The sequence below is a fragment of the Electrophorus electricus genome, chromosome 1, assembly GCF_041902795.1.
Source record: "Electrophorus electricus isolate QZ-2024a chromosome 1, ASM4190279v1, whole genome shotgun sequence".
NCBI lineage: Eukaryota > Metazoa > Chordata > Actinopteri > Gymnotiformes > Gymnotidae > Electrophorus > Electrophorus electricus.
This window is the reverse complement of record NC_137497.1, coordinates 26,557,076-26,579,373: the sequence shown is the minus strand read 5'-3', so window position 1 is coordinate 26,579,373 and position 22,298 is coordinate 26,557,076. Positions and strand designations below refer to the sequence as shown.

Genomic DNA, 22,298 nt, shown 5'->3' with positions numbered 1-22,298 from the left:
CCTTTGGCCCCCTTACCCCACCCACCCACCCCCTTACAAGTGCTGCTTACTCAAGTGTGTGTGTTTATGTATCTGTGTGTGTGTGTGTGTGTGTGTGTGTTTGGGAGGGAAACCACAGCTCAGGACCCAGTCCCTTGTGCCCAAACAGTCAGTGTATAGTAGAATAGCAACGGAGCAAGAAAGAAATGAGAAGACAGAGTTGAGCGATTTGGTGAAGGGAGACAGGTGAACAGGCATGCCAACCAGGATCATCAGCTGGGGAGTGAGTTGAAGTTTTTCTTGCCATCTTTCATTCAAATTAGATATTTTATTTAGTTTATATGCAGTTTGATTATTCAATTTGCATGCTTCATAAACTAAGAACTAAAACTTATCACAGCTTACAGAGAACAGACATGCAAGAAAGAAGGAAGAAATACAAAACTAGTGATGTGTACAGGAACAGAAAAGTTGCTGAGAAACAAAAATATTGCATAGCGTATTGACAATACAAGATGAATGACATTTCTATCATGTATTTTCATATGATGTTAAGGAAACAAAAACATGAAAATGAACTTGTAAAAAGAAAGGAAATAAGTGTTTGAACTAAGTTGTTTGCGTCATAGGTGGTGTACTCTCTAACGGCCTTGTGAATTGTAAACACAATTTCACTTGTTAAAGTGTTTTGTACACTTCTGGGTTGCCATGGAAAAAAAGCTCTAGGTAGAAGCATCTCTTCAGTCTGGACTTTCAACTTCCCTGAGCACAAACCAATTTTAAGAGAAACAGAAAAATATTTTCACATTTTCAGTAATACAAATTAGAGTTCAGTAAAAAATAATTTAAATGGATGATTTTTATCCTGAGAAATATATAGAAATGTATCCATTATTTATCCAATATTTCAATGTTCTTGTCTGTTCAACATGAAAAAATCTTGAGGTTGTAAGAATATATGAACGGAATGATTATGGAGTAATTATGGAATACAAAAGACATCGAAGAATTATTGTTTTATTGTTTGCCATTTATCCCATGAAGAAACCTTTACGGTGCCATAATGACCCTGTAATTAAGATTATGTAAAAATATGTTAAAGAGTTATAAAAAGTCGTTTGTAAAGCAAATTGCATATCAATGCAATTTTTCTTTAAAAAAAACTTTAATTCCGTCACACCAACAGCTTGTTAGTTTTTTTAGAACCCACATTAATTATGGTCAGAGGATCAGGAAGACAAAGCCAAAAGCACAAAGACAGAGTGTGTCCAGAGGAACCTGGGATAAGGGCTCATTTTCACATAATAGCCCAGAACCAGGAAACTTCTAATTGCTAGTTAGTTGCCCCAACCATTAAGCACCCCCATCTCTCTACCCCCTTCCCACCTTCACATACACTGGTTTGCTGACTGTCATTGCAGTGTTTTAAAGACAGGTTTACAAGACTGTGTACAAGACTAAAGACTAACATCTAGACATTTTGTGATATCTTGTTGTGAGTAAAGCTTGTTCTTTGTTCCTGTCAGTTCACAGCACTTTATGGCCATATAACAAATGACAGTGTGGCTCTGAAGAGACGGAAATGACTGGGGGGAAACAGGTTAATACATCTAGGTCCGCAGGAATATATAAACAATACGTTTTCACTGTAGAGTAGAAAAATGAACTAATGCACTCCAAACCCCTGCAAGGGAAATAACATTTTTGAAGTGGCTTGTGGCAAAGTTGAAATGAGCCAGCTAAATTTGATCTAGGCTTATTCTTTATGTCAACTTGATAGCTGGCTGTTTAAATACAGCAGGCTGTAAGGGTAACCCTGTTTTTACACAGCTCCAAGTACTCTACTTTGCAAACTGCTGCAGTATGCTCTTTGACACTAGCTAATCATTAGTTGCATGTCAGCAATATGCTCAGGTCTATGGGGATGGGAGGACAGGGGTCAGAGAGTAAGGATCAATAGCCCGTCTTTGTGACATTATCTTTTATGGGGTGCCGATATTGGGTAATTTAGTAAAACCACTTATTCTGAAAGATGTGGTAGTAGCTTTGTGTCAGCTGGGTTTCTAAACTTTCTCTTTCTTTGTTTTGTTCTCTGTCCCTTTTCCTATTTACTCTGCTGCTGTATTCTGCTTACACATGTTCCCTGGTAGTTTCATATAGGCCAATTTTTATTTTATTTTTTTCTGTTCTACCTCTGTCTTTAACTTAAATGCAGCAGAAAATTCTCCCTGGTTTCAAAAGGGAATTCTCTCTGCCATATTTGCAGAGCACAATGCAAGAAGTCATGCTTGATTGCACTCATCTTAATATGAAATCAAAAGCATCTCTCTCTTTCTGTCTCTGTTTTTGTGTCTCTTTCACTCACTGTCTTTTTAACTCTTGCTCTTTTCTCGGCAAACACACCATACAAACAAGCGCAAGGACACACGCACTCATATGGTGCACACAAACACACTGCAGTGTGCCATCTCAGTGCTGATGTCATCCTGTCTGCCGCAGCACTGGTGCACTGAGAGGAGGCAGAGAGAGAGCACTAGAGAACACAGGGTGAACATGACAGAATAAGACAGATTTTTATGAAGTTATATGATTTGCAGAAGGGAATTATGGAAAGTAAGAAGGTTTAGATCAGAGGTGAACATGTAACAATTTTTTTGTCAGATTTGTATTTCCATTTCATGGTGAAATTAAGTCTTTAATTGCTACATGGTAGTAGAAAAGTAAACATACCACTGGCTGTAAGTGAGAATGACAGGTTTACTCTGCAGTGCAAGCATTTAAAGGCACTTGCTGTAGGTTTCCATAGATACAGTATTAGGTGTGGTCTATGACATGGTCTGCACTGCCTTATCTTGTACAGCACACATGCAGTGACATACACAAACACACCACCACATCTTTTACAAATATGGGGCTTTAAAGTCATGCCTCATCAATAAATTCTATGTAAGTACTAATATTTCATGTGTTTAAATTTAAACCTTAGAAAATATTCAGAAGAAGAGTATTTCACTTAATACTCACTTAATACACCCTCATTAAACCTTCATCAGTTCATTGAATCTGTTTGACTTTGCAATTATTACATAAACAATTCACTTTTTATACCTTTCGTTGGTAAGATTTAAATTGTGTAGTTTCATAATTGCAAGTCATGTAAAGTGCACTCATTTTCCTAATCCTAGACAGTTTGTGTCAAAATCATTCAAAATTTATGTGAAGGACAATGTAAAGGGAACACCAATGTCTACATACACAACCAGCCAAGCCATCTCCGTGGTACACGTTCATAGTGGTTTCTTTTGAATTTCATGGAGAAAAACCGATTCAACATATTCATGAGCTAATTCAATTTGTTTGTTAACTCATTCAGAATCTAAACCTTTGTAAACCATATTATCTTACGTAAGCCCACTATTGCAGGTAGTTAGTTTCGTGCTGTGTCAGAACTGTAAAAAGGCATGAAGAAAGTCAGTGATTGATAGTGAAAAAAGAGAAAGCGAGAGAGAGGGAAAGAGCACATAGGCTGGAATGGTAATGCGAGACATGGGGCCCCAATCGACTAGCAGTGAGGGGTCACTACGGCGTTACCATGCCAGCTCCTGTTTGGTGGTCATGCATGTGGATGTGTGCGAGTGCTCACATCCCTGCATCCATCAGCATTATCTGAACACTTCTGAATATCAGAACAGACTTCTCCCCATGACAGAGACAATCATATACTCACAATTACCACCAAAGTTTACACCTCTCTAAATCTATATTTATGCATAATTTTTTTACATTTTATTTCACTGTATACACAACAGCTTCTGAACAAAAATATATTTCTTATGGATGAGTTAATTCAGACTTCTTAAAGATAAAGAGTTAAAGTCTGTCAGAAAAAGATTGGTGACTGTTAGACCATGCAAATCCTTCTTCAGTATGAGCTCATAGAAAAGAGATGTGCAGATGTGAAACGTAGCTATAAATGCATTCTCACGTAAGTCTACATAACTTTCAATATTGCTGCAGTTGTATGTGACTTCTAAAACTGTCACACTTACTTGGGTCTACAGAAGTTTATTGGTTTGAAAAAATTAGAAGAGTTTGTTCTACTGTGTCAACTGCATTAGACTGTGTTATAGTGTCAAGTGAAGAGGGAGAGAGAGAATAACTACCTCCTGGCTGCGAGGTAATTATGGAGTAACAGTAGACAGTCTGCCTCACATCCACCACAGTACTGGAGCTCATTCTGAAGTACAGTGGCTGGATGTATAAGTCAATAATTACAGGCTACTTTTTACAACAGATGCCAGCAAACATACTAAACGTGATGTGGAGAATGCAAAGGCCTGTTGTAAATAACTCTAGTTATTAACTCTAGTTAATTCAAATTAAACAATGGGACTTTTTCTGTCAGTTAGAAGAATTTGCATACACATAACCCTGTAGAAAAGCCCACAGACTGACCAGTAAAGTGAAGTGCAGAGCACACAGAGGTTAGTCTAACAGCATTCAGCTCCTCGTATTCGCCTGTTTTCATGCATATATGAATGAGTGGTACAGACACCACCCACCCCTAAAATATGCACACACACACACACACACACACACACACACACACACACACACACACACACACACACACACACACACACACACAAACTGTCAGGGGTCCCAGATCTTCTCTTTGATCTATAGACTGTGTGGCTGCACTTGTGTTGATGGGACTTGCATGGCAAGTGTTCACTTCTTGAACACTCCCTGGTCCATAAGGCTGTCTGAGGGAACCTCTCCACAAGATTTGCTGTTTCAGGCTTCTGTAAAAATCTTATCTGAGTGCTGCCCTCACTCTGGCTTTACTCACAGCACCTCTTCTCTGTCTGCTATGCCACTCCACTGCCTGACTGCTAATGATCTCATTCTCATTCTTCTTATGCTCGCTTAAGGGAGAATGCAGTTGAGGTGAACCTGTAGAAAAGGATTTTGAAAATAAAATTTAAGTGAAAGATTGTATGTTCACTGGATCCAAGCAAGGCAGAGGAGCATGTAAGTTATTTGGGATCCTATTGCCAGAGGATGTGATGGACTAGTAGACATTATTCTTGTGTATCTTTTGATCATTTTTTTCATGCAGACTGATACAAGCAGGGGTTTCTAAACTTTTTGTGTTGAGGACTTCTTTATTTTCCTGACTCCAGGCTCCCACTGGTGTGACCTGGGCTTGCTTTTTATCATGGTAAACACAATTACCAAAAAAGTAAACAAAAATTTCCCAAGAAACCCAGGGAAACTGAAAACTATCAGACTATTGTAAGTAGTACCTAGACCATTCCGGTGTCCTATATTCCATTTACCTACTGTTATGTCTTTAATTTTTGTGAATCTCTGTATGGTGTCTTCACTATTGTCTTTCAGAAAAGCATCTAAAGTTGTTCTGAAAGCATCTTGTGTTGTGCTGGTACACTGCTCCTGTGTTTAACACTGCTGGTTGTGTCTGGATCTAATGAATGCTAATTGTTATGTATCAGGCCACCACATCTATCTGTCTATCACAGAATATGTCAAATGGCTGTAAAGTGTTCCTGCCATATAAATGGAACTTTTGTCTGTGTTTCATTTCTTAGGGGTGTTGTGTGATCCCTTTAATCCTAAATAAGTCAATCAAATAATCTGACTCCTGTTCTTGCCACCTCTTTGTATGTCTGTATTTCTGACTCAGACTGATGCTTCCACAAGTTTCCTACGTGCTGCCCGCTCAGGTAACCTTGACAAGGCTCTCGACCATATCAAGAATGGCATCGACATCAACACAGCAAATCAGGTGAGAGCTGTCACTATCCCTGTCCCCGTCTCTGACACCTCTGCTTCTCTCCCAAAGCCTGAACATTACACCAAAAAATGGCTGGACTCATAGCTGCCATTTTGACTTTGGTGAAATAATGTAATTGAAGTCCACTATCCAGTCTGCTGATCGAGTAAGTCTGCCTTCAAAAAAAAACCCTCACCTTGATTTCCAACCCTATGATCATGATAGTACTTCTACAGCCTTGCACCTTTCCCCTCCATTTCCTGCTGAATATTTCAGTGTGTTGCATCACTGGAAAAGCGCTGTTCCGGAATACTGAAATCCAACAAGGGAATTAAAGGCACTAGAGGTGCAGTGGAGTAAATCAATGCTGAGTCACGAGCATGTGAGTGGAGATGACCATTACTGCTGAAACATAAAGCAAGTCTGACATTCGAGCTGTGTTTTGCAAATGGGGGATCTAGTCAGGGCTTACTAGTCAGGGTCTGAGTCTTACTCAGCCTAGTCAAGCATCTGGCTTGACCAGTACAGTGATGAGCACATGCCTCCTTGAAGTCATGAGTTTAATTAATGGAGACAACCACCAAGCTGTGGTATTAGTGGGATACCTTTCACACAAGACTTGAGCAGCTGAACAGGGAGTTTCCTCTTTCACTGTGTCATCAAGAGACTCTTGACACTTATGCGTGATAACATGAAAACAGGGTGTGAGACCATGGAGAGAAAGTCTTATCATTGCTGCCCAGATACACACCAGAGAAAATAAGTGTGTGTTTGTGTGTGTGTGTGTGTGTGTGTGTGTGTGTGTGTGTGTGTGTGTGTGTGTGTGTGTGTGTGTGTTTGTGTGTGTGCTTGTGGCTCCTTTCTTTTCTTTCTTTCTGCCTTCTGCTTTGCTGTGTCTCATAAATCTCTGTGGTGGGTCAGCACAAATCTGGTGGGTTTATAAAGACAGTGGCAGTGGGGATAAAGATATGCTGTAAGTGGAGTATCTTGTGGGAATTCCACAGCCAGACCTACTGGCTCAAATGATGTGCATAACCAGAACTGCATAAGCTGCATGAGCTGCATGAGCTGCATAACCAGAACTACTAATTTCATTCCTGCATTCTAAAATAGGTATATCAAAAAGATACCATAATCAAAACCATAACTAACAATGGCTAACAATATATTGATATCAGTATTTACAGTTAGCATGATGTCATGCTACCTGGCAATGCTAATGCTTATATATTGTTAGACATTTTAGCATTAGCATTGTTTGTTTGAATAATTCCTTTAAGCTTATGTCTATGAGACTCATCAAGGAGTTATTGAAATGTACTTCACAAAAGGTGTGTACCCTGCACGCTGCTGCATTTACAGTAAGCCACATTAGTATTCATCTCACAGTATATAGCAGCACATATACTGTTAATGAATCAACACAGTATGATGAAAAACTGCCCATCAAAGGGAAACACATCCCAATATCATAGAACAACATCTGCAGAACAAATGAGAATAGAGTACTCTGCATTGTCTCAACATTGTCATAAAAAATGACAGGTCAGATATAGGATTATGATTTATCACATGCAAATCTGAAAGATCTGGAAAACAGGTATATTGAGGGTAATCACTCCTAAACACAGAGGAAATCAAGATGTTTGTAATTACTGCAGGATACCCCATCCTGCAGTTTCTTAAGGTATTCAGATAGTGTTATAGCCATTAACACGCCTTGCGTACTGTGATAATTTGTAACATCAAGAGACACCTTCTGGTGGTATGCCTCTACTACAGCTGCTGAATGTTGTGCAGTATATCTCCAGTATTTGACATGAACCCTAATGTTTGCGGAAAACGTGGCCATATTTTGCCATGTCTGCCATGAACGATTGTTACTGTTAACTGTTACTCATGCTTCTGCAGTCTGTTTCTTTCTCGTTCTTTTCTCTCTCTCTCTCTCTCTCTCTCTTTCTCTCTCTCTCTCTCTCTCTCGCTCTCTCTCCATCCACATTCATTTCTTTGATTGTTTTTTTTTTCTTTTCTTTTACTTCTGATGGGGTGAGTGGTCTCCGGACTCAGAGGGGGATAATATTAGTGATGTGAGAAAGGTCCAACCTCACATGTCCTGTGTCGCTGAAGGAAGGCTGTGTGAGGTCAGACCTATCCCACATGGCCTGTATTCTTCCCAGCGGAGAGACCACCGACCCCCTTCCATCCCAGTCATCATCACCCTCACTCTCGGATGCAGTGTTATTTTTTTTGTAATTTCATAGTCCGACATCAGGACCTTTTCATATTCATGGGCAGGAAGAGGATGCTTTTATTTTGAAGTGCCCATTGATTCTCTTGGGCAATGTTGCACTGTACCACCACCTCCAGTGTGAGGTCTATTCTGTTCTGTCTTCCCTTAACAGAATGGACTCAATGGGTTACATTTGGCCTCAAAAGAAGGTCATGTTAAAATGGTGCTGGAGCTACTGCACAATGGCATTGTACTTGAAACCACCACAAAGGTACAAACACTTTTGCTACTGTCAAGTGGAACTGCAGAATCAAACATATTAGTTTAAAATTAAATTAGTTTAAAATTAAAATATGTCCTAATATTTTTTCACTCCTTTGAGAAAATGGTCATTAATCCAGCAAGAGTGGTCCTTATGTGGTCCTTCCATCCCAACAGGTCCTGTCTCTTGTTGCTTATTGTCTATTTTGCTTTTATCCCTGTGCAGAAAGGGAACACGGCCCTCCACATTGCTGCATTAGCTGGACAGGAGCAAGTGGTCACAGAGTTGGTTAACTATGGAGCCAATGTCAATGCCCAGTCCCAGGTAAGGCTCGTAACTATACAAAGGACACCTAAAAAAAGAATCATATTCTAGTACCGTAAATAGCAAATTTGTAGTAATATCTGCTGAGTGTGCCATTACAATAGCGTCTATTTAAATGCAAGCATTGTGAGGGAAGTATTAGAAGGAATAGACTAATAATCTTTACTTTAATCTTTACATCTGGTGTGGCCCTGTGGTTGGATGTCATCCAACAGAAATAATTATGCTAATCTACTGTCTGCATCTAATGTCTGCTAATTTCTTTTTTCTTAATTTTTTTATGCATAGTGTGTTTGCATTTGCTCGTGTGTGTGTGTGCTTGCCTACAACAGAAGGGCTTCACTCCACTCTACATGGCAGCACAAGAGAATCATCTAGAGGTGGTGAAGTTTCTCCTGGAGAATGGAGCCAACCTGACCATTCCAACTGAGGTGAATGATCTTCTGCATTCTAAACAAATGCTGCTTATAAGCAAAGAGATGCTTATGTGTCTAATAACAGAAAGAGGTCATGTAAGATAGCATTGCTGGCTTTCATGCCATGTTAACATGCAATGTTAACATGGCATGAAAGCCAGCAATGCTATCTTACATGACCTATATATATATGATATAAAATGTAAATCATTATAGACAAATGTGCAACTGTGCAAATTTTTTTGTATTTGTTTACCTTTTCCCTTTTTATTTCTTTTTGTCAGGACGGCTTTACCCCTTTAGCTGTGGCTCTTCAGCAGGGTCATGAAAACGTTGTCGCCTTGCTCCTCAGCTATGGCACGAAGGGTAAGGTTCGCCTCCCTGCGCTGCACATAGCAGCACGCAACGATGACACTCGCACTGCTGCTGTGCTTCTGCAGAACGATCCCAACCCGGATGTACTCAGCAAGGTTTGTCTTTTTGGGGGGGGAGGAGGGGGTGGCTTGTTTTTGCTGAAGTAAACCACAGGCATGTTTCTAAGATCTAGCCATTATTTCATAGACATGCATCAATAGCCGTTCCCAGGTCAGATATTGTCTGCATGTATAAAATGAGACCATATGTGTTATATGACTACATTTCCCATGGCTCCTTGCAGACAGGCTTCACACCACTTCATATTGCAGCACACTATGAGAACCTAAATATTGCTCAGCTACTGCTGAACAGAGGCGCTAATGTCAACTTCACTCCCAAGGTATGTATCCTGAATGCATGTATAAGCCGCCCCATATATCATTCAGAAAGTTGACAAAATGATACTATCTAGAGTGTCTGTGTTTCAGAATGGGATTACACCCCTACATATTGCATCCAGGAGGGGTAACGTGATCATGGTCAGGCTTCTTCTGGATCGAGGAGCCACAATTGATGCTAAGACTAAAGTATTTCAAGAACCTTATTTTAGAATAAAGAACAGTATTGCTTTGTAGAATATTAACAGGTGTGGCCAGTTTGATAACAGATGATGTGCTTTTAAGCCCTCACTTGCATTGGAGACATTGCATAATGATATTACACCCTTTTGGGGTTTTTAGCTGGATTTATAGGGCAACTGTGTTGTGTATTCGACACAAGAGACCAATGCAACTAAGGAGCATATCTGCAAAATCAGTCATTCATTATTAACAGTCATTTGAGAAAAGTAAGTATTGATTTTCAGAGACTTTCTTTAATGTTTTTATCTGTTGCTTACAGGATGAGCTGACCCCACTTCACTGTGCTGCCAGAAATGGCCATGTTAGGATTATTGAGATCCTGCTAGACCAAGGAGCACCCATACAAGCTAAGACCAAAGTATGCTAGACAGTGGGCCATGGGCTCCCAGGCTTATGATTTGCTTATGATGTGCTTTTCTGAGATGTGTTCTTTGTTTGTGCACAATCAGAATTTTACATGTGGTTTTATTATTACATCCCGCACAATAACCATGTAGTAAAGTGGAAATAACTTTAAAAATCACAGCTCAAACAGCTAACACAGTGCAACCAGTGTATGCATCATTTAGATTTTTTGAAAGAGCAATATTTCAGGTCAGAGAGTACACAAGGTATATTAAAAGAACCTGCATTGAGTAAACTAGTAAAGGAGGCCAAAGGTTGACACATCACAGTAGAACTCATTTAGCAGGAGTAGATGAGAGGGAGCAGAAATACTACAGTAAACGTTGTCAGGAAGCATGAGTTACCAAGGTAGCTACTATGTGGAGCATTTATTTGACAAATTAACATGAAACTAGATAGTTAAAAACAAAAAACAGCAAAGCCTGCCTTTATGGATGTTTGACTCTGTATTTTTAACCCTCCCCCAGAACGGTCTTTCTCCAATTCACATGGCAGCTCAGGGGGACCACATGGACTGTGTGCGACAGCTCTTGCAGTATAATGCTGAGATCGATGACATCACACTCGACCACCTGACACCACTACATGTGGCGGCACACTGTGGGCACCACCGAATGGCCAAAGTGCTGCTGGACAAAGGAGCCAAGCCCAACACCCGTGCACTGGTCAGTTCAGAGCCAACACCCTGTCACTGGTCAGTTGACATACACTTCCTCACAATGCAAGGCTATAGTTTATGTAAATGTAGGTTTTTTTAAGTCATGCTACATACAATCCCATGCATTGGTGAGATCAAGCCCAACACCCTCACACTGGTCAGTTCTAGCCCAACACCCATGCACTGATCATTTCTAGCTCAACACCCGTGCACCGGTCGTTCACATACACTTCCTCACAATGTAAGGCTATAGTTTATGTAAATGTAGGTTTTTTTAAAGTCATGCTGCATATGGTTTGGTTCCTCATACCTGTGCTCTTGTGATATGTTTAGAATGGCTTTACGCCTCTCCATATAGCCTGTAAGAAGAATCATATTCGTGTGATGGACCTCCTCCTAAAGCATTCAGCATCCTTGGAAGCTGTGACAGAGGTATGAAACAAAACACTGTTCGAATACACCAGTTTTCTCCTATATCAATATCTCCTATATTGAATGTGAAGTGTAATATCTGTAATATATCATTTGCATGAATTGAAATTAATGTACAAATATGAAATTATGGCATTGGCATTACCAATATTCCAAATATACGTTAGCGCCACTTTTAGGCCCCATGACGGTGTTGGTTCATCTCTAGATGTTAATGTTGGTCTTGCATTTACACATCATTTCTCCATCTTTATCAGGAAGCACAGGAGGTGTGATAAAACCTTACTGAACTTTGAGTTTGTCCTGTTTAAGCAGCACAGTGCAAGACCTGAACACTATAGTCAAACATGCCATTAAGTGTCTGTGTGTATGTCTGCGTGAACCACAACAGTCAGGCCTCACTCCGCTCCATGTTGCCTCCTTCATGGGCCATCTGAATGTAGTGAAGATCCTTCTACAGAAGGGAGCTTCTCCACATGCTTCCAATGTGGTGAGTCACACACAGTGTGATTAATATGACCATGCTACACTTTCAACATTCAGAGGAGTCTTTCATCACACAAGCTACCTGCAGTAGTCAGCTACACTGACAGTCTCCTAGGAGAACCTTGGGGGGGTTAAGTCACTTGAATTAGAACACAACAACAGTAGCTACCAGCTGGAGCTAAGCCCAAGTCCTCTGCCTGCTTTTTAAAGCACACTCCTGATAAAATAAGCCTGTTTGCATTGGTCTTTCTGCATAGGTATTTCTTTCTGAAGACACCATACAAACTTCCACAGATAATTTGTATTTATTGCTAATAACTTTATTACTCTCATTTTTAGAGTAAGGTACAGAGCTGCATCAAAGTTTGAAGGAAACTCATATTAATTATATGGTACCTGAGAAAATTGAAAACTACATTTGTTGTCCTAATGCACCAGCCAAATGTCCCAAGCCCAGAGATGCACCCCTGCAGGGTTGTGCATGAAATAAGGATTTGGGTAACTGCAAAACCTGCCAGTTTTGAGTATAGCATTAAGTGCCAAATACAAAAATAGTCAAGAGAGCCAGGTGGCATTAGAAGGAACAGAGATGGCCTGAGGACATTTCTGAATCCACTCTTCTGTATTTTGTGACTCTGCTGTGGTACAACTGAGACTGCTGGTAAAGTGGACGCCAGCTGCAGTCTTGGGCAGTCTGATAACTGGCTATGAACCCATAGCTATTTCACACTTTTTTCACTTGGAAAGGCTTTACTGAAGACTGTGACGTTTGTGGTTTTATACATGGCTATTCATTTTAAGCACAATTGCATGCTCACTAGGTACTTTGCATTTGTGTTTGTAGAAAGTGGAAACACCTTTGCATATGGCATCTCGAGCAGGTCACTGTGAAGTGGCAGAGTTTCTGCTACAAAACGCAGCTCCAGTAGATGCCAAAGCAAAGGTATAAATATCCCTCAATCACATAAATCTCCCTCTATCTATCTATCTATCTATCTATCTATCTATCTATCTATCTATCTATCTATCTATCTATCTATCTATCTATATATATATATATATATATATATATATATATATATATATATATATATATATATATATATTTTACTACTGGACACTTCAGTTACTCACCTGTAATCGTCATCGGATATAAATGTTCTATACATATATGCATTAAGACATTTCATGATATTGAGTCCAGGGAGAAACAGATTTTAAAAATTATTAAAGGATGAAAATTAGGGAAGTTAAGATGGAACCAAAGTACCTTGCTTTATGGCAAGGCCAAGTTACATGCTATAAATACATGAAGATTTATGTGGGTCCACCTAATAAAGAAAGACCTGCCCTCAGTGTGTCCCACTGTGTACCCACTGCCTCTTTTAGGATGACCAGACACCGCTGCACTGCGCCGCTCGCATGGGCCACAAAGAGCTTGTGAAGCTGCTCCTGGAACGCAAGGCGAACCCAAACTCCACCACCACAGCCGGACACACACCACTGCACATCGTTGCCCGAGAGGGGCACACACAGACTGCTTGCATCTTGCTAGACATGAATGCCCAACAAACCAAGATGACCAAGGTAGCATTCCAACAACCTGCTATTCCTCACTCTAGGGAACAACATTAGTTGCCTGTTGTTAGTTTTTTTCCTGTTAAGTTTCCTGTAAAATGAAATATGTTACTGTTCCTTGTACTGTTTGAATGTTACTTCTACTTTGAGAATGAAAAATCCACTCAAGGAGGATAGGTTCCCTCTTGAGTCTTGGACCTCCCAAAGTTTCTTCCACAGTTTCACCCAGGGAGTTTTTTCTTACCACTGTCACAACTGGCTTGCTCATTAGGGATGTGGATCCATTCCTTTGTAAAGTTGCTCTGTGAGGGCTTGTGTTGTAAAAGCACTATATAGATACATTTAAATTGAATTGAATGGTATAATTGCAGAAAGGCTTCACTCCCCTCCACGTGGCAGCGAAATATGGGAAGGTGGATGTAGCAGAGTTGCTTCTCGAAAGAGGAGCCAACCCTAATGCTGGAGGCAAGGTACATTTGCATGGACATCCCCTTGAGCTGTAAAGAGATACCTAAAGAAATGTTACTTGGCAAGTCGTTCTAGACAATAATATATGTACTTTTAAGTACAGGCAATTGTCTCTGGGTTCTGTATGCATCACAAACTGAAATATTGAAATCTTTCATCTTATTTATATAAACCTCTTACACTCAAAGTTCCAAATTAGATTGTCCATGGTCCAAACAGACCTTGGCTGAGAAGAGAGTGGTGGATCACTGGCAAATAGACCCAACAGACCAAGCAAGCACAACTGACTTATTTTGAACAACTGACTTGTTTTGCACTTATGAGTAGTGTTATGGTCTTTACTAATCAGACACGTGATGGTGTTTCATTAAAAAATTTGGTACAAAATCTGTATTGTCCCTGACAGAGGTTTTTGTTAAACTTTTTTTGCCTTATTGGTTTTCTCTCACAGAACGGCCTAACACCACTTCATGTAGCTGTACATCACAACAACCTGGACGTGGTCAACTTACTTGTTAGCAAGGGCAGCTCACCGCACAGTGCTGCAAGAGTGAGCAGCTCTCTGTAATGCCTTAAATAACACAGAAAACCAACTGTTAATGTTCTTTTGTTTTACAGTGGCATGGTGTGTCAATAGCAGATGAATTGATGAAACTGAAATTGAAGTTAAATGGAGCAAACGGTCATATTCATTTGTAGATTATTAAAAATCTGGTGGTCTGGTGGAGTACATGACATTAACATATATATTTTAAGTGTCTCTTAGAGAACAGGAATCATAAGAGAAATATATAGATATCACCTTTCTGTTAGGTTGCTTCAAAACGTATTAATTATTTGATCAATTTGGACTGACAGAGCCAACTTACAATAACCCTTGATGGTTCTTCCTAGAATGGCTACACTCCCCTCCACATTGCCTCCAAGCAGAACCAGATAGAGGTGGCCACTAGTCTTCTGCAGTACAGTGCCTCCCCCAATGCTGAGTCATTGCAGGGGGTCACTCCCTTGCACTTAGCTTCCCAGGAGGGTCTAGCTGACATGGTCTCCTTGCTCATCTCCAAGCAGGCCAATGTCAACTTGGGCAACAAGGCAAGTGAACTTTCCTCTGATCTTTTTGTTTTGTTTTGTTTTTCAGAAAAAAATAGCCCTCATGGTGTATCAAGCATTGAAAAATTACAATTCAGGTTTTTTTTTTTTTTGAAGGGCTATTATTGAACTATTGCAGTGCTGTCTGTTTGGAGAACATTAATTACCCTGGCAGCATTTTTCTGTTCTCTCCTCAGAGTGGGCTGACCCCCCTTCACCTGGTCGCTCAGGAGGGCCACGTGGGCATTGCTGACATTCTGGTGAAGCAGGGGGCATCTGTGTATGCTGCTACACGGGTAAGGCTCCCACCAGCTGGTACACAGATCCGGATTTTGTTATGGCCACATACTACTGCATTTTCTAAAGGTTATTCAAGAGTGTCGAATCTATACAGGCTGCAACACAGCGATTTTTCCTACAGCAGATGTCTGGCCACAAGGTGTATTATTTTGTATATTTTTAAAAACATTTTTGTTTTTTATTAGTAAATTAGTAAATTACTAAAACCAGTCTCAGGTGGATTTATTATTGAAATGTCAGACCATTCTTATAAGTATTATTAAAATAGTTAATAAAAGAATGATGAAAAGGCCTAAGAAAGATCTTCAGAAAAATGAATTTAAGATATCCATGCCTCTGTTTTTCAATAAAAAATGTTATCTTGTCTGTTGTTAGATGGGCTATACTCCACTTCACGTGGCTTGTCATTATGGCAACATTAAAATGGTCAAGTTCCTCTTGCAGCAACAAGCCAATGTCAACAGCAAGACACGGGTAAACAGATGAGATGGGTTTGGCCTGTTGTCTGCAGTCAGTTTACAGCTCTTTTGATCATTCATGTTTCTGCTTCCACAACCCTTATTAGTGTTCTTTTATGTTTTAGGTTGGATATACTCCCCTCCACCAGGCTGCCCAACAGGGCCACACTGATATTGTGACGTTGCTTCTCAAACATGGTGCACAACCCAATGAAATTACTACTGTAAGAGAATAGGTTTTTTATTTAGTTTCTATATGTTTAATATAGTTTCTATATTTCTTATTCTACTATTTCCTACTTCCTATATTCTATATATGATTATTCAGTAATTCATATTGTGGCATTCATAGTCACTAATGACCAATATTTCATTCGCCAACAGAATGGCACGTCTGCTCTGGCCATAGCAAAGCGGCTGGGATATATCTCTGTAATTGATGTTCTCAAATTGGTTACTGAAGAAACAGTTACCATGGTGAGAAAATCTAAAGAAGTTCTATTTGCACTGATGTTTCTCTGTGACGAAAACTGTCATGCCCTGAAGGAGAGGATAGTGTGATCGACTGTCACTCTGGAGAGGAAATGTGTGTTCTGGGTGCTATCCCAGAGAGCTGGGTCTTGTGGTCAGAGCTCAAGTTTATCACTTGGAAGAGCGAGGTTTGAGGGCTGGGTGTTGTCACTGCCCTTTGCAATACTTTGTCTGTCAGAGAATGGAACACTAAACCATTCTAAGGATTAGGACACAACTCTACTACAGGTCTACAACACAATCCCTAATATCTAAATCTTTAAATATTATTAGGTATGTTTTTGATATTATAGGATTATTATAAGTTAATTGCAATTAAAATTGTAATGTTAAAATGAAAATGGAAATGAGGTATATCAGGTGATTTCCTGATGAAATGTTCAGAAAACGCTTCATGTTTGAGCTGTTACTATTTGTTGCCATGAGGTTGGCTATTTGAGGAAACCAACATTTACAGACCATTCTAAATTTTTTAATAATTGTTAAAGAAAATTGTCTGTAATTTCTTGAAAATCATTTTTGACATTTATAGTGTCAACTGTCAAAAATGTGATTGTGTCAAAAATCTTGAATGAAATTGTACGTTTTGACAGGATAAAAAACACCTATTGTTTAATCCTGTGTATTTCACTTCAAATATCTGTTTCTTAGACCACAACTGAAAAACATCGAATGAGTTTCCCTGAGACAGTGGACGAGATCTTGGATGTATCTGAAGATGAAGGTAAGCACTAGTTTTTAGTTTTCTTAACTAGTTATTATACACTGTCTTTAAATTCCCTGTAAATACAATACCCAGTGTTCTTTGTAAAAGAAAAAACAAGAATGGTAAATTCAACAGCCTTCAGAAAAGAATTTAAATTGTGCTCCCTTTGTTTTCATAGGAGTTGCACAGCTAACGCTAGGTATGAATATTTATCATCTCTGTGTTCTCTACAACATTTATTGCACATAACAGTCATAACAGACTTACTAACATTTTTACTCTTGTGAAAGTGATGATGGGTGTACCATAGCATGTATTCATCAACAATCATTCCATCTAGCCCTTAGCACTAACCCACCAGGTCCCCTCCTTCAGTTTTGCTGAAGTTATCTTGTAAACAAAAGCTTCAAAAACAAAAACTTTAATTTGTACATTTATGAAAGGCTCACCAGATTTAAAAAAACAAAACAAAAAAAAAAACAACAACAAAAACATGTTCTTCTTTTTCTGTTATTGTTGGGGATCAAGTTCAGTATAGGATTTTGCTTCCAAAAGTTGTTGACTTTCTTGAAGATGATTCAGTTATACTGAACTTTGAATAAAGGCCATTTTTTAAAAATACACTTTTCCAAATCCTGACAATTATGCTAGTCTGAAAAGGTGTGTACAGTTCATTTTGTCAATGCAGTAAATCATAAATTTGTCCTCAGTTAAAAACGGCTGATCAATGGTTCATTTCAGTTCTGAGCTCACATTAATAATTTTGTACTGAACATTTCTAAGAAATCTTTAATTTAATTTGAAACATATAAGGTAAACTGAAACATACATTCCTTTGTTCTTCAAGCCAGTGAACAGGCGATAAGATTTATGGTGCAAGCACAGTGATCTATGTAGCACAGTTCAGTTAACTGAACGTTTGTCAGCACTGATCTAAATTTAGAGGATGACTTCCACTAATGTCCTGAAGACATACCCATTATTAAAGGATCCAGGCATTTCCAGTCACAAATGTACATAGAATATAGGGTCAACACATTTACCTCACAACTCTTAGAGAAAATGCTTAAAGGAACGAAAGTTTTTTAATGGATTTATTTCATACCATCATCTGTGAATTCTATTTAACTAGCTTGGGGTGAACCCAGGTTAATGGGTTTGCAGCCTTCTGCAAACAAAATTTAAAACATGCTGCACATTGGAACACTCTTGAAATAATGAGGGACAATTATATGTATGCATATTGAGTTATGGATTTATATTTTTGAACTTTAAATGGTTTTAAATTGTGACTTTAAAAAGAGTTTATGTGCAGATGATTGTATGTATATGTGACTGAACCAATGGGCTGGCCTCTACTACAGTGTGAAGTCTGGTTCTTTTAAAGGTTATTTAAAAGATGTGGCTCTTAATAGCTGGCTTGTTTTTTTTTCTTTATATATAGCTTATTATGTGAATCAATGAATCAATGTTTTTCTTTGAAGCTTAGAAATCATTATTATTATTATTATTATTATTACTTAAAAAGCCTTAATACTACTACTACTAATAATAATAATAATAATAATAATAATAATAACTTTTTGTATAACACTTTCTTAAAAACTTTTCTTTAAAAAAGTGCTTTACAGAAAATAGGAATAATAAAGCTTAATAAATAAGCTTTATTTGCCAAAATTAAAAATAAATTTTATTTGAGAAAATGAAAAATTAAAAAGAGACATTAAGGGAATAAATAATTTATATACTATATGTGCCAGTGCACATGTGTCCTGGACATGCAAGTATGGACTCTGAGGGTTTTCCCAGTTAGCTACATTCTCTGGCATATACAGGGTGCTGCTGTTTGTTTGTTTGTTTTTTTCTGTTTTAGATTCTGTACAGGGAATAAAGTGCTTTACTATTATTATTACTATTTAGAAAATTGAAAAAAAAATGAAAAAAAGTTGTGATCTTTGTGCAACAATGAAAGAATGAATTGCATTAATCAGGTCCTGCAATAGTACCAAGCATTGTATCAGCACAAAACATTTCATTTATAACATATTAATTTATAAAGAATAGGCCTCATTTATGAAACGTCAGCAGAACATAACTTTATGGAAAGTTAACTTTAGGTAGCCAGTTTTGAGTTTAAATAAGCCATATCAAAGGGCCACTGCTATAAATCAGGTTGTGGATACCATTTATTATTTTACCAGAATCTTTCAACCTGGATGTTTTTTAAGAATTGTTAAGCCACTGCAGGTGATCGTGATTTTTAGAAGCACTGCTTTTACAAGCAAATTTATGTATCTATTTAGGACATGTTCATGAATGAGGCCAGATGCGTTTGTGGTCTGTATGTGGCAGTCCCTCATCTCACTAACATCTTTTTCCACCTTTAGCTCGATTTCCACCTTTATTGCACCATTCCCGCTCACTCTTCCTATCCGAGCTGTAGCATCTCCTAATCCTGTTTATCTTGTCATCTCTGCCTTGTCTGCCTGTGATCCACTGACCGCTTGTGTTCCTTCTCTTTTTTACTCCTCCTTCTTACGCTAGGCGAGGAGCTGCTGGGAACAGAGGGTGCCAGGTACTTGAAGATGGACGACTTGAAGGACCATGATGAGGAATTCCTCTCCCCCAAGCCAGTGATAGAGTATGAGAGAGGGCTGCAGTAATGTTGAAAATTATTCAAATGTAATGTGGGGAGAGAAAAAGCAGAGGATAAGCAGCAAACAGCAGAAGAACAATTATAATACAGATGTTTGAATTGCATAGTGAGTTTTGTGAATAAAGTCCATATGGTTCTAATTTACAATGGACAATGAAAACAGGCCTTGAATGCAAATCACACTGGAGAGGCAAGTGGCAAAATAGTAGGCATCCCATTTTAAACAGTCTGACATGGCTTTACTTATTATTATTTCATACTTCTGTCAACAGAACCTACTCACCAGCTATTCCAAGGATCCCTTGTGTGTCTCCTGAAACAGTCATACTAAAAGAGCATGACATTGAGCAGGTATATATAAGTCATCTTGAGAAACAGAAATCCTTCCTAAGTTCACTTTGCTTACACAGCTGATGAAGGACCTCTGTTCGAAACACTTTGTTTCTCTGGAAACCTTCACTGAAAGTTTTTATTACCTTTATTACCTCTATGTCTACAGTACACTGCAGATACTACTATACTAAATATAAATGTGTGTGTGTGTGTGTGTGTGTGTGTGTGTGTGTGTGTGTGTGTGTGTGTGTGTGTGTGTCTGTTATTCTATATTTATATGTTTTGTCTTTCTGTCCTTCACTCACACAGCAGCATACCCCTCTCCCCTTGCCCAAAGAATATGATGAAGATTCATTAATCCCAAGCAGTCCAGCCACAGAAACCTCAGACAATGTCAGTCCAGTAGCCAGCCCCATCCACACTGGGTATGTGCAGACTACAGTTATTCAGTGCTGTAGTTATTTCCTGAACCAGATTAAGGACCTTCAGTACAACTGCAAAGTCCATAGCTGCTAATGGTTTGATATTTCTTCTTCACAATAATCAGCCAGTCATTTCCTTCTGGTTTTGCAGCTTCTTGGTGAGTTTTATGGTGGATGCACGAGGTGGCTCAATGAGAGGGAGCCGACACAATGGTCTGCGTGTCATCATACCACCACGAACATGTGCGGCCCCAACACGCATAACCTGCCGCCTGGTCAAGCCTCAAAAACTCTCCACGCCACCCCCTCTGGTGGAGGGCGAGGGGCTCGCTAGCCGGATCATCTCCCTGGGTCCAGCTGGCATGCAGTTCTTAGGGTGAGTAAAGAATCCTGATGAACCCTCCAGAAAAGTCTTGCAGAAAGCTGTGTCAACGCTTTAAGTTATGACTCACAGCTTTTGTTCATCGGTTCCTCAACAGACCAGTAATCGTAGAGATCCCACATTTTGCGGCTCTTGGCCGGGGAGACAGAGAGCTGGTGGTCCTGAGGAGTGAAAATGGTTCAGTCTGGAAGGAGCATCGAAATCGCTATGGTGATGAGGTGTTGGAGACCATCCTCAATGGCATGGATGAAGGTGTGTGCTAGGTTTTTTTTGCATCATTTACACATCATCTTATTTTACATGACCTAATATCACAGTTGCTTATGGTCACTTAGGTAAACAAGGTTAGTTTCAATGAGGAACTTGCTGTTGACTACTTTATCAATGGCCTTTCTATCAGGTCTCGAAGAATATTAAATGAATTGGGAGGACCACAAGAGAGCTACTAACTTTGTTACTAATGGCATTAACCAAGTAATTATTTTGACTTAATTTGATTATTTGATTATTTTGACTTCACTGCTTTTGTTTTTTCCTTTAGACTTAGAAACTCAGGAAGAGCTTGGTAAGAAGCGCATCAGACGCATCATCTCCACTGACTTCCCCCTCTACTTCGCTGTGGTCTCCCGCATTCAGCAGGAGAGTGAACTGGTTGGCCCAGAGGGGGGTCACCTGGCCAGCAAAGTCCTGACTATGGTCCAAGCCAGTTTTCCAGAGACAGCTGTCACCAAGCGGGTTCGTCTCGGACTGCAGGTGAGCTGGGAGGATGAGCAGGAGGAAGAGGGAGGACGATTGTTAGCTTAACATAGTATTTTACAAATTTTTATTTTATTCCTATTTGGTCTTGTCTGTGTTGTCATTTCTTTTCTACAAATAAAATGCAGAGCTGAGCAAATATTTCATTAACCTTGATCTTGTGAAACGGAAGGAATGCTATCGTCTCATCAGACTGGTTTTTTTTACAGTTGATATTGATATGTAAGGTGTGCTGAGTACATTACAGAACTTGTACTGTTAGGAAGAAAGGACATCGGTTGAGTTGAACAAGAAGGACAAAATTACGTAAGACATGAGGTACAACAAGCAGATGAAATCAGGTGTATAATGAAAACATTAGTTCACTATGGCTGTAAAACTAAGGGTTTACATGTCTCTGAGTCATCTAAACAACACCCTGTGCAGTTGCTAAGGATCTATAAAGTGCCTCTCCCAAACCTTGCAAATGATTTCATCATTCCTGCTGTGCTGGCGTGGTAGATATTTACATATTATCTGTAATGTAGTGGGTCATGGTGTAAATCATTTTCTGAATGTCAAATTGCTTGTATAAGTTTTGTGGAAAAGAGGGAAGAGTATGTGCAAGAAGACTGAACCAGGAAGTCATGACT

At 39.2% G+C, this 22,298-nt stretch overlaps 1 protein-coding gene across 20 annotated transcripts in view; it reads left to right on the top strand.

The window, feature by feature from the left end:
* Positions 1–22,298, top strand: part of ank1a (ankyrin 1, erythrocytic a) — a 121,095-nt gene that overhangs the window by 78,608 nt on the left and 20,189 nt on the right. For 11 of the 20 annotated variants that reach the window (XR_014123533.1, XR_014123530.1, XM_081713886.1 and 8 more), the window contains exons 1-29: positions 73–262; positions 5,687–5,788; positions 8,179–8,277; positions 8,494–8,592; positions 8,925–9,023; positions 9,293–9,478; positions 9,667–9,765; positions 9,854–9,952; positions 10,266–10,364; positions 10,879–11,076; positions 11,403–11,501; positions 11,893–11,991; positions 12,832–12,930; positions 13,377–13,574; positions 13,937–14,035; positions 14,485–14,583; positions 14,928–15,125; positions 15,320–15,418; positions 15,798–15,896; positions 16,006–16,104; positions 16,265–16,357; positions 17,063–17,135; positions 17,296–17,316; positions 19,662–19,758; positions 20,046–20,124; positions 20,416–20,531; positions 20,680–20,904; positions 21,008–21,162; positions 21,452–21,663. Coding sequence is in view for 18 of the 20 variants with exons in the window: in XM_081713886.1 (XP_081570012.1) it covers positions 236–262; positions 5,687–5,788; positions 8,179–8,277; positions 8,494–8,592; positions 8,925–9,023; positions 9,293–9,478; positions 9,667–9,765; positions 9,854–9,952; positions 10,266–10,364; positions 10,879–11,076; positions 11,403–11,501; positions 11,893–11,991; positions 12,832–12,930; positions 13,377–13,574; positions 13,937–14,035; positions 14,485–14,583; positions 14,928–15,125; positions 15,320–15,418; positions 15,798–15,896; positions 16,006–16,104; positions 16,265–16,357; positions 17,063–17,135; positions 17,296–17,316; positions 19,662–19,758; positions 20,046–20,124; positions 20,416–20,531; positions 20,680–20,904; positions 21,008–21,162; positions 21,452–21,663 (3,366 nt within the window). In the remaining 2 variants the exon portion in view is untranslated. Of the gene's footprint in view, positions 1–72; positions 263–5,258; positions 5,278–5,686; positions 5,789–8,178; positions 8,278–8,493; positions 8,593–8,880; positions 9,024–9,292; positions 9,479–9,666; positions 9,766–9,853; positions 9,953–10,265; positions 10,365–10,878; positions 11,106–11,402; positions 11,502–11,892; positions 11,992–12,831; positions 12,931–13,376; positions 13,575–13,936; positions 14,036–14,484; positions 14,584–14,927; positions 15,126–15,319; positions 15,419–15,797; positions 15,897–16,005; positions 16,105–16,264; positions 16,358–17,062; positions 17,136–17,295; positions 17,317–19,661; positions 19,759–20,045; positions 20,125–20,415; positions 20,532–20,679; positions 20,905–21,007; positions 21,163–21,451; positions 21,664–22,298 lie in introns of those variants that run through there. The other 9 variants (XM_081713872.1, XM_081713870.1, XM_081713856.1 and 6 more) reach the window with 9 other exon arrangements.